Source organism: Mus pahari, chromosome 2 (assembly GCF_900095145.1).
Source record: "Mus pahari chromosome 2, PAHARI_EIJ_v1.1, whole genome shotgun sequence".
In the NCBI taxonomy this organism is placed as follows: domain Eukaryota; kingdom Metazoa; phylum Chordata; class Mammalia; order Rodentia; family Muridae; genus Mus; species Mus pahari.
In genome coordinates this window covers 54,696,599-54,708,937 of record NC_034591.1, presented here as the reverse complement: position 1 = coordinate 54,708,937, position 12,339 = coordinate 54,696,599, and the positions used below count along the sequence as shown (strand labels likewise).

Genomic DNA, 12,339 nt, shown 5'->3' with positions numbered 1-12,339 from the left:
TGGACATTTACATGGGATGACGGGGATTTGAACTCAAGTCTTCATGCGTGGCCAGCCAATGTTCTACCCACTGAGGCTTCTCCCTAATGCTGCTTTTTGCTGTTTTTCTCATTTACACACTGCATGTAATCTTTGCTGTCCATCCATGCCCTGTCATTTCAACATAAAGGCCATCTAAAGTGTAGCTCTCCTCCCCTCTCTATATCCATTCCACCCATACTGTTCCCTTTGTTGCCCTTCAGATATAACAAAGTCAGCATGCAGGCACAGCGGGGATTTGCAGAGCTGGGCCTGTAACCCATAGCCAACTCTGTGTATTAACTCTGTGTATTAACTCTGTCTTTTCCTGCATGTGGAGTGAGCAGGGTACTAGCAATACCTCAGCTCCTAGGTAGTGTGCAAAACCCTCAGCGCACCTTTGCCTCCACCTAGAGATTCCACCAGATTCATCCTTGTTCCTGGTGGAAGACCAACCTGTGGGCTGGCTGCCCACCATATTGTAAGGAGAGCAACTGGGGTGGGGGAGAACTGGAGGTGTGTAAGGAGGAAAATCATTCCAAGGAACATTGGGATCAATGGTAAATCACTCACCCAGCCCACGTGCGCGCGCACGCGCACACACACACACACACACACACACACGCACACACACACACACACGCACATCTCACACATATACACACAAATTAAAGGCAATCAAGGGCTGAAAATGCAAAAAAAGGACATGACCTTTTAAAGATAAACAAAGCCTTCATTTTTCAAAGTAGCAAGATTCTTAAACATTGCTTAAAATGAAGACACATTTAAATTTTTCACATTAAAAGTTTGGTAACATTGGCTTCATTGATACATAAGATCAAATATTATGTTACTGCTCAACAAAATAACTCCTCCCCAAAATACTAACCCACCCTGTGCTCAGTGAACAGCAGAAGAGAGAGCGCCCACCCAGAGCCTCCCCCTTTTGCCTCTTTAGTGTCCGCTGTGCACACAACAAGCACATTTTCTCACAGAGTTCAGGGGGATGAAGTTTGCTGGGGAGACTTGCCTGTGACTCACAGAATCCTTTCTGTCATTTCCATGCTGTCTGGAAACTTCCTGTGCGGTTGGGGTGCTCATGGCCATCTGTATGTCTGGTGTTAGGATGGCAAACCTGTCACAGCCGATGCTGTGCTCCTGTCTCGTCACCTAAATGAAGGAACCATATCTAGAATCATTCCATCAAAGACATGTTATCAGGGGAACTGGTATAAATTGAAAAGCCAGCTAAATGACTTTGTAGTGTCCCCTACTTCCTAGCCCAACTTATTATCTTACATCCCCTCCTCTTGGTGTGGCTAAAAACACATACATACACAACATGAAACTTGCCATCACAGCAGTGCTGAAATACACACATACACACACGCGCACACACACACACACACACACACAGAGTGTCTTTTTGTTCTGTTCGTTGGGGGTTAGGGTTTAAACCCAGGATTACCTGCCCACTGGGCAAATGCTCCGATACGGAGCCACATCGGCAGCCCTGCACACTGATGTGTGACCAACTTCTGAAAGGTCTCCATCTCGACACGCCATGACTCTGTGACCTTTGAACAACTCTCTCCCTGTCTCTCCCCACATCAAGGCAACTCTTCCTTGTTTCCTGAGAGTTTGACTGATTCAGCAGAGCACGGTGGGTCACACCTGCACTCCCAGCACTTGGGAGGCTGCTACAGGAGGACATCCATGAGTTGGAGATCAGCCTGGGCTACATAGTGAGTTCCGACCCATCCTGGTCTAGAGATGCAAAATAAATATATTAAGAGTTTGACTACTTTATATACCTTTTTTACAAAGAATTGGCACGCTCCTTAGCACTGGGTTCTGGACAGTGGTTTGTCCAAGTGGAAAGCTGATAGGCCAGAAGAACTCCTGGCCTGCCATGCAACTTGCTTTGCTTCGTTTTATTCAAGAAATTTCACCCATGGTGTAACACAAACGGCCCGATCGCATTACTAAAGTCGCTGGAATCTTTGTTACCTCAGATTATCTCATGGAGGAATTTGAAGCCGCTTCTGGGTTTGACGGGAGGCGTTCATCTCTCCAGCTGTTTATTATTATCCGATCTCTCTCATCTCTGTAACCGAAACATCACAGGCATGTGGTCCTGTTTATTCTGCATTTCTAAACCATCACAAAAGTGAGGCAAGGCTGTTGTAGCTGAGATAGCCTGTCTTTGACATGCAGGTAGAGGTGACTTCACTATAACCTATCATACAATCGCTAGATGACTTCAAAGGCCTGTCCGTCGTGTGACTGGCCCTGACAATCAAGGAGAACTGGTTTTGTGGAGCCATTTCTCTGGATGCTCTACGTCTAGGCCAGGGGTCACTTCAAAGGGCTATGGCTGCACAAGGTACACAAATCCTGTGAATCCAAGAGAACATGGGTTCGCAAGATCTGGCTCTGCAGCCACCGGACCAAGTCGATCCAGCCAAGACTATCACTTAAAAAAAGTTATGGGTTTTTTTTTTTCTTTTTCTTTTTCGTCTTGTTCCAAATCTGTCCTTTCTGAATATGAAAATGAAAAAAAAAAAAAAAAAGGCTAAATCATTTCTCCCAATGAAATTCCCAGTATGACTATTGATAAGCCTTGTCCCCATGGCTCCTGAGGTTCTGCATTGTGTCTCTCCCCTGTGTTTCCCCCAAGGACAACCTGCTTTCTTCTTTGGTAAACAGCCTCAGAGAGGTGCACGGACATCCACTCCAACTGGCATCTAGACTTTCCCAGAGCAGAGTGGAGCCTTTCCCTTCTTCCCAAGCATCCCAGGGTCTTCCCTCCAGGTTCATTCTTCCTGCTGGCTCTGACTTTTCTACCCTGCCAGTGCCCAATAAGCAAACTTGGCCTGGAAGGAGTGCATAATACTGTCCAGTCCAGGTCACAGTTCTCTAGAATGAATGTCTGTATTCTCCCCGCCACCAGATGGGTCATCTTCCTGAGTGGTGAGCTTGTGACTCTCCCAAGAAAGCTGGGTCCCATGCTTGGAAGCAACAGAGCAGGGCTGGGGAAGTGGGATTATGCTCAAGGTGCTGACCAACATCCAACCCCTGGGATGCTTGAGAAATGGAAAAACAAGAGAACCGCCTGGGTTCTGCCAAAGCAGCAGGCCCCTGCTGAGACCAATCAAGGGCCGCCTTCGGATGCGATATTGGCTCACTCTTTTCAACTTGCTGATAGGCTTTGAGAAGTGGGCGGAAACACTGCCCTCTGCCCTCTCCCATTGGTTCAGAAAAGTTAAAGGTGGGCCTCTGGCTAGTTTTAGTCCTGTAACAAAAAGGAATGTCTTGGAGATTCTTCACGGCTGCTTTGGAAGTCCAGACTTCAGGAAAACTATAAGTAGGAGCCCAATTTGAAGGGAAGAAATCTAAACAGAATTAATGTGTCAGGTACTGAGAGAGCGAGCACGCCCTCACTCCCAGTCTGAGGCCTCAGACTAACACCAGTGCTGGCTGGCTTTAAGGGAAGGGGCCACCAGATTTTTTTTTTTTTTCCAACAGTCAGCCAGGTCGGAGTTAAGACAGCAGCTGCCCCAAAACAGGTCACCAGAAAGAAGAAAAGCTACTGGTTTCCTTTTTCTTTTTTCTTTTTTTATTTTTTAAGCTTTAAATGATTCTTCAATACTGACCAGCAGCGGCAGGCTCATTGCTCTCGAGGACTCTTTCTGGCATCTAGAATGAAGCCACCCTCTTGTTAACCAGAGAGAAAACCCAGCACGCAGGTGTGTAAGCCTTTCCCGGCTCTTCTTCGATGGCCATAACACTAGGCTGCTCACCCTCACCTAAGGCAAAAGGCGAGCAGCCCAGCTTTCTGTGGAAACTGGGTACAGCCACCCTGCTTCTCTGCCCCCGAGACCAAAGAGGACTAACTCTTGGAAGCCAGGGAAGGTGTGAGAAGTCTTCCTGGACTGAGAGGGGAGCGTAGCGCGGAACAGAGGAGGACGCCATCGAGGACTCGATCCAGGATCCAGACAGGTCCACCATGGGCTTGCTGCAGGGCCTTCTCCAAGCGAGAAAGCTGCTATTGGTCATCTGTGTGCCGCTGCTGCTGCTGCCTCTGCCCACCATCTACCCCACCAGCGTAAGTAGCAGCCTGCCAACTCCCGTTAGGGCATCAGTGGGAGTGGGGGAGAAAGGGGTCTGAGGGAAGAGGAACGCTTGTGGGGTACCCCAAAAAGACTTCACTAAGATTTGGATGGAATCGTCTCACTTGTCTGGGAGAGGAGACCAAAGTACTTTCTTCCTTAAATCTATCATTTGCATCCCTCTGTCTCTGTCCCAATTCTGCACACCACACACACCACACACACACACCCATAAACTGGGAAACCATGGCTGAAAGGACTGTCATGTTGAAAAAGAAATTACAGAAACTGAGGTTGAACCCATAGAATGGACAGACTTGGGGGGGGGGGTGTTTCTCAACCTATGGCTATCTTTATTTGACAGCCACTAGAGATGTAAAAGGCTCCCCACTATCAACCCAGAAAGGGATGCTGGGACTGGGAGGGAGCCAGTCCAGAGTCTGTCCCCCAGTCATGGTACTCCCTGACAACCAGGATATGAAAATGGCCCTCAAACGGCCTTGTTGGTCATCAGTGGGAGGAGAGGCCCTTGGGCCTGAGGGTGTTCGATGCCCCAGTGTAGGGGAATGCCAGGGCAGGAGGATGGTAGTGTGTAGGTGGAGGAGCACCCTCATAGAGGCATAGGGAGGGATGATGGGATAGGGGGCTTCCAAAGGGGAGACCTGGAAAGGGGAGAACATTTGAAATGTAAAAAAGAAATTATCCAATCAGGGAAAAAAAAAAAAAGGGCCATCCTGAGCCTTCCATGCAAACTTCGGGAAGGGAGCACTGAAGTTGAGCCTGTTACTCTGGCCTCATGCTTAGGACTCTCTGACTATCAGTTTCTTCTATGTATATGTCTCTGCTCCTTAAAAAACAAAACAAAAACAAAGCAAACAGACGAACAAACAAAAACAGACCTAACGCAACAAGAAAACAGACATGCAAGCCCAGGAACCCTAAAGCAGGAGACTGGGAACAAAGAAGCTGTAGCTCGGGTCGCATTCAGTCGGGGGGGGGGGCCCGGACCCCCCTGGTCTCCCTCCCCCCCCTTCCTTCTCCTCACCTGTCTGGGGGTGTATAGCTACCCCTCCAGCTGACATGGTCCTTGAGACTTTAGGGGGGAAAATAAGCAAAGGCAGGTTGACTACAAGAATATTTCCCACACGGTTCCCTGGGGGACTAGGTAACCAAGATTAAGTTTCAAAAGTTAAACAGAGGGGATTATCGTGGTTTAGTTAAATACAAGCTGACTTAAATCTTTAGCAAATAAATAGTCCAGCCTGCCAAGGAGGCACCAACTAACTCTGGTCTAGGATTAGCAGACAGTGGTTGCCAGTGACATTTTTTTTTAATGAAGTCCCATTTGTTGATTCTTTTATTATCATTATTATTATTATTATTATATATTTCTGTATTTACATTTCAAATGTTATCCCCTTTCCTGGTTTCCCCTCCAAAAATCCCTTATTCCAAACCTCTTCCCCCTGCCCACCAACCCACCCACTCCCACTTCCCTGTCCTGGCATTCCCCTGCTCTGGGGCACCAAGCCTTCTCAGGACCAAGGGCCTCTCCTCCCATTGATGTCCAACAAAGCCATTCTCTGCTACATATGCTGCTGGAGCCATGGGTCCCTCCATGTGTATGTACTCTTTGGTTGGTGGTTTAGTCCCTGGGAGCTCTGGGGGTACTGGTTAGTTCATGTTGTTCCACCTATGGGGCTGCAACCCCTTCAGCTCCTTTGGTCCTTTCTCTAGCTCCTCCATTGGGGACGTTGTGCTCAGTCCAGTGACATTTTTTTTTCCATGTCAGCTTAGTTTAAGAGAATTCCCATGAGAGACACATTACCCTCTTTTCCAAAGCAGTGTTAGGAATCCCTGCTTCCCCGTACCCTACCAACAGCCTTCATCTTTGGGGGCCTTAACTAATGCCCACAGGAGGCACAAACTAGGCACACAACGCTGCTTATATCTCTTGCCTATCTCCCACCCCTTGCACCCAATTGGAGATCCTGATACTAAAACCCTCAGAATTCCTAGGTGGGCTTGCTTATTCTGGGCTGCGACTGTGAGCAGCCGCTGAGTATCTGGGCGGGACCCTTAGGTTGCAGTTTGCTAATTCTTCAAAGTGACAGTTCGCAGTCATATTTTAGAAGGTGTCAAATGACTTTTCCTCTTTCCTTGCCCAATTCTTTTTTGTTTGTTTGGTTGGTTGGTTTTTGTTTCGTTTTTTTTCCGAGACGGGGTTTCTCTGTGTAGCCCTGGCTGTCCTGGAACTCACTTTGTAGACCAGGCTGGCCTCGAACTCAGAAATCCGNGCCTGCCTCTGCCTCCCGAGTGCTGGGATTAAAGGCGCCACCACGCCTGGCTACCTTGCCCAATTCTTTAAAGTCTGGGCTCCAGGATGTTTCAGAAGAAGAGGATAGGGCTGGAGCTTGTGACTGGGTGGGCTAGCACATGCTTAACATACAGAAGGCCTAGACTTGATCCCCCAAAGACCCACCAAAAAGCACGCTCATCTGAGCACGTCAGCGCCTCTAGCGGGGGGGGGGGGTGCACCCTGCCCGAGGAGGTTCTCCAAAGTGCCCCCCAGTCTCTTGTGACAGCAGATGAACAGGCTTCATACCCCTTCTAATAAGGTTTGAGTGAGCGAAGGGCGAAGGGTAAACTTCCTGGAAAGGGAACCTAAGCAAGAGTTAAGGTAGAACTGTCTTTTTAGGGAAAAGCTACTTTAAACGCTTCCCCCTTTTATTGTTCATTTGAAAGTTTTGTTTTCTTTGTTGAGTTGTGGTTCTGTTCTGTTGACAGCGTCTTGCCATGTAGCCCAGGCTAGCCTCAAACTCACAATCCCCCTCCCATGCATTTCAAAATTGAAGCAGAAGCAAAAAGAAATAAATGCTTTCCTTAAAAGAGATTCCTGACCTGGGGCTTATGTGGGACCTGGGTGTCCAGAGCAACACACACACACACACACACAAAACACACATACATACACAACACACACACACAACACACACTCACATTCACACAACACACAACACACACAACATAACACACACAACCTACATACAACACAACACACACAACATACACATAACACAACACACATACAGCATACACACAACACAACACACACAACACACATACAACACACAAGACACAACACACACATACAACACACAGAACACATACACACAACACACACATACAACACACACAACACATACACACAACACACACATACAACACATACACACACAACACACACATAACACACACAGGGAGGGGAGACCTGCTCACCAGCATAAACTTATCTGCCTGCCAGAGTCTAGTCAGGTACAGGGGCAGAAGACAGTAGTAGCAAGGAACCCTATAGAGTCCCAGGAGCATCTGAACCCATAGTCACCTGTAGGTAGAAAGGGCTGAGAAGTGGTAGAAAGAAAGTAGTATGGATTCTGTGGGCAAACAAAAGATGTTCCAAAGACATCCTTCATCCTTCTAAAGAAAGCTAGAAAAGACAATAGCTGTTTACCCTGTCCTTAATACTTCAGGAGACAGGTGTTCTACTAACTTAGCCTTATGGTATTTACAGCTGAAAAGATTATCTCTGCCTTGCTAACTCTTATCAATTCACATCAAATGCTGCATAGCAGAAAGACAGTCTCCCCCACCTCTCTTCTTGTCACTTAAATTAGGGCCCTGTAAAGTCACCAGGATAAGGGCATCCCAGTAAGGGACAGTCCACATTCTGCCATTTTGTTCTAACCTGGAATTAAAACTCTTCCTCCTGTTTCTTTACCACAAAAGGGGAAAATGGAACTTTATTTCCAGTGGGAAATTTCCAGATCCCCCACCTTCCCATCTCACTCAGATGGATGGAATTCTATTTCCATTGTAGAAGGGTGTTTCTGTGGCGTCAGGTCATGGGCATGGCTTCCAAGGACAAGGAGCACGGGGAGGTCACTTCTCTAAACTGCATCCTTTTCCAGAGGGTATCAATTCTATTATGTTACCGGCAGTTCCGGAGTCTTATCTCATCTGATCCTTTGACCCTAGAGGAAATCTCAGTGGGAGCAACAGTCAACAATGGGCTCACTTCCCATTTCCTAAACCCAACCTGCCATAATCCCGAGGGACTACCCCGAGGGAGCAAGGTCCCTTCCAGCAAAGCCAACCAAAAGCTCCTGCTGCTGCTCGCCGGTCCAGGATCGGAGCAAGGTCCACCATGCTCCTAGATGGGCAAGCCGACTGAAGCCAGGCCAAACCTGCTCCCTGTGTAAACACTGACAGAATAACAGCTGGCTTGGGCTCTCTATGTAACTGTCCTCTCTGCATCTTGGAAGTTTACAATTATTAAGATCTCAGAGAGTTGGCATGCTGGAAGCTCGGGCCAAAAAGGGTGGGGTTTTGAAAAAGATGTCTTTATTTACCCTCTGCACTCTTTGGTTGCACAGCGTGGGTTTTGATGAGTTGAGGACAATGCTGGAAAATTTTTTCCAGATTCCTCACCCTCCCATCTCAAGCAGGTGAATAGTACTCTATTCCCTTTGTAGAAAGATGTTTCTGTGGCAACAGGCCATGGGCATGGTCTTCAAGGACGATGAGCACCGTTTCGGGACTGTCATAACTCAGGGGAGGAGGTATTTATGATAGCTAAGTGGGAAGAGGCAAACGATGCTACTACACAGTGTACCCAAGAGCAAAGAAAGAGTGAGCTGCCATCCCACGTGTGCTTAGAGCCAAGGCTAAGAAATGGCAAATCTGTTCTCCATCCTCTAAAATGAGCTTCTCATACTGGGGATTGCTGAATATCCCTCTACAGTCTACACCAGACCCCCAACCCCAGGAAGAGTATCGCCACTCACTGCTAGTACATGGTATATGCTCAGGCTGAGAACTGAAGGGGAACATAGCCAACAGTTCTTGCCTAACAACTCTTTGGATTAACATCTAAGCCAGATATGGGGGTGCAAGCCTTGAGTCCTAGCTATTCCAGAGGTTGACTCGGGAGGATCACCTGAACCCAAGTTTGAGATCAGCCTGGCAACACAGCAAGACCTTGTCCCTCAAAACCGAAACCAAAACCAAACCAAACAAACAAACAAACAAAAAAACCTATCAAATTAAATGTATTGAATTAATATTTTGAAGCAAGAGAATTAAACTGTACTTAAAGACGGTGAAGCCTGCTTATATTTCAATGGAAATCTTAAATGTTAACATCAGAATGTAAATCTAATGGTGCCAGAGACAGGATGGATTCGAAGCTGTGTTGGTCTCCTAGAGGAGTGCTAAGATAGAAGCCCACCCCAGAGACTGTGAGAACACAGTATGGAGCCCACCTTGTGTGTTGTTTAATCTTACTTCTTACCAAACCACTTCCTTTCAGTGGGTATATACAAGATGCCCCCAAATCTTCATACGTTGCAGACCCGGATTGAAGTTTAGGATGATTGCCCCCAGACCCCCCATGTGAACCAATCATATGCACACTGGTCTATTTTCCACTACCCACAGGAAACTCCAGGGTCTCAACAACTTGACTCAAATATGCACTGCTTAAATTTTTGAACTCCAGCTTTATAGTTTGTTAACCTGACTCCAAATGCTATGTTCAAAAAAATCAACCGTGACCCTCTACACCATATTGCTTTAAGAATCATCAGAGCTGGATTCTATCAAAGCCCAGGGTTCACCTGGATATGTCACCCACCCTGGGACCTTCCAGTGAGCAGTTATCCTTTCGCCCACAAAGGATGGCTACATCCTCACTGGCCAGTGTCAGCATAGCATCTCCCAGGATTGTATCCTAGCATCTTCATGGGGTCTAAAGTATCCATTGCCTTGACCGTGGGTCTCATTTGGAGTTTCCATGGTAACGAGTGTCCTCATGACTAAGCACCTCTTTCCTCCCCTTCCAGGAGGCTGCGTGTGCTTACGTGTTGCTTGTGACCGCTGTGTACTGGGTGTCTGAGGCTGTGCCTCTCGGAGCTGCAGCCCTCGTGCCTGCCTTCCTCTACCCGTTCTTCGGCGTTCTCCGATCCAGTGAGGTTAGACCCCTCATAACCCAACCCTGTGCTCAGGTCTGCTGGAGCGGTGAAGGAGGCCAGAGGACAGGGGGTTCATAAGCACGTGACGGGAGGTTCATAAGCACGTGACGGGAGGTTCATAAGCACGTGACGGGAGGAGAGACTCCTGAGCACTAGGCTCTGATCTGCTGCTCCAGACACTGAATTCTTCCCCTTCTCCCTTTACCGTCAGCTCCATCAAAGTGCTCAAAACTTGCCACTTCCAGGAAGTCTTCCCTGACTAAACACAGACAATTAATTGTTCCTTACATTTGAAGTTTTTTGTTTCTGTTTTGTTTTGTTTTGTTTTTAAGACAGGGTCTCGTTATATAACCCTAGCTTGCCTAGAACTCATTACATAGACCAGTCTGACCTTGAACTCATAGAGCTCCACCCGTGTCTGCCTCCCAAGTGCTGGAATTGAAGACATGTGGCGCTATGGCTTTCTGATCTGTACCTATAGGAGACAGCAGTAGTTCTGTTTCAGTGTATGTCCTTCCAACTGCACCCACACAGGCAGGAAGCAGGGCTCCCATCTGCCGGGCTCCCCCTCCTCTAGTTAAGCTCACACGGAGGAGGTGCTCAGTTGTTGACAGGGATTTTCTGTTTCCCTGTGTGCTGACTTCTCTCTCCTCCTCCTCTAAGACAAAAACCACACATTCTCGATTCTTCCTCCCCAACTCCAGATCACCGTATGATCTCTTAGCCTGCAGCCGGCCCTCCCTGTTCACTTTATAGCATTCGGCAAAGCTCAGACTGAAACTGCTGGTGACAACCCCAGGTTGTGACCAAATACCATGGCAAAGCCTACATACAGACAGATAAACAGCAACAACAACACCACCCTGCAGGGCAGGAGGAGGTGAATGGTGAGCCTCTTCCGTATCATCTGGCTCTGTTAGGGTGCTAGTCTTCGCCTAGGATGTCTGCTGAGAAAGACTGAAGTGGTCAGGGAAGACGCACAGGAGGCGAGCAGAGAGCAGGTGACTGAGTCCCTCTGAGAACCGGCACTGCATTACAAGTGCCATGCTCGCCCGTCATTTAATGCAGAACTCTCAAGATTTCTAGGAAATGGGTATTAATGGCTCCAATCTCCGTGGGGAAGAAAGGCTTAGAGAATTAAATGTAGCCCAGTCATACAGTAGGAAATGGCAGGCTGTACCTATGACATTGCAGAGCCTGTTCTCTTATTCGCTCTACCAAAGAAAATCCCTAACATACATAGGCCTTTCATAATGTCATCAGTTGCTAGGAATTGTGGGTATCTCTCTGTGTGCTATGAGGAAGAATGAAGCTGGCCTTACGGGTTGCCTTAACCTCGAACAACAGAACATTCCTTTTTATTTTCCAACTAGTCATTTATTCTGCTGATTCTTTATTATTATTTATTTATTTACTTACTTCATACTCTGACCTCACTTTCCCCTCCCCCCTCTCCTCCCAGACCCTCCCTCCAATCTTCCCTTCCCTCCATCCACCCTTTCTCCCCTTCTCCTCAGGAAAGGAGTCCTGGCACACCAACCAGCCCTGGCATACCAAGTTGCACTAGGTTCATCTTCTTCTACTGAGGCTAGACTAGGAGCCCAGTTAGGGGGAAGGGAGCCAAAGGCAGGCCATGTGGTCAGGGACAGCCCCTGCTTCCACTGCAGGAGGCCTGCGTGAAGACCCAGCTGCACAACTGTTACACAGGTGCAGGGGTCCTAGGGTCATCCCATGCACGCTGTCTGACAACAGAGCACTCGCGAAAGTTCCCTTGATGGTTGTATTTGGTCACCAGTAGAACAACTTCTTCTCCTATGGGATAAAGTCGACTGGCCAGTTTTTGTTAGTTTGCCTTAGATTTCGTTTTCCTTTTTCTACGAGGGGTCTAAGAGTAGTCGTAGCCTAGGGAAGCTGTGAGCCGGTTCTTGTCCTTACAGATATGTATGTAACACGGATAGAAAAAGGAGGCACATACAAAACACAGTCAGTAAGGCAGTTTCTCCAACACACACACACACAAACACACACACACCCAACACACACACACCCAACACACACACACCCAACATACACACACACCCAACACACACACACACACCAACACACACACTCACACACACCAACACACACACACACACCCCAACACACACACACACACCAACACACACACACACACCAAC

At 47.8% G+C, this 12,339-nt stretch overlaps 1 protein-coding gene across 1 annotated transcript in view; it reads left to right on the top strand.

Annotated features, from left to right (window-relative positions):
- The first annotated feature begins 3,365 nt into the window (after window positions 1-3,365).
- Slc13a4 (solute carrier family 13 member 4) overlaps window positions 3,366-12,339 on the top strand; it is a 40,933-nt gene continuing 31,959 nt past the window's right edge. Inside the window, exons 1-2 of the mRNA XM_029535196.1 lie at window positions 3,366-4,126; window positions 10,031-10,159. Of these exons, the coding sequence (XP_029391056.1) occupies window positions 4,028-4,126; window positions 10,031-10,159 (228 nt within the window). The 5' untranslated portion in view covers window positions 3,366-4,027. The remainder of the gene's footprint in view (window positions 4,127-10,030; window positions 10,160-12,339) is intronic.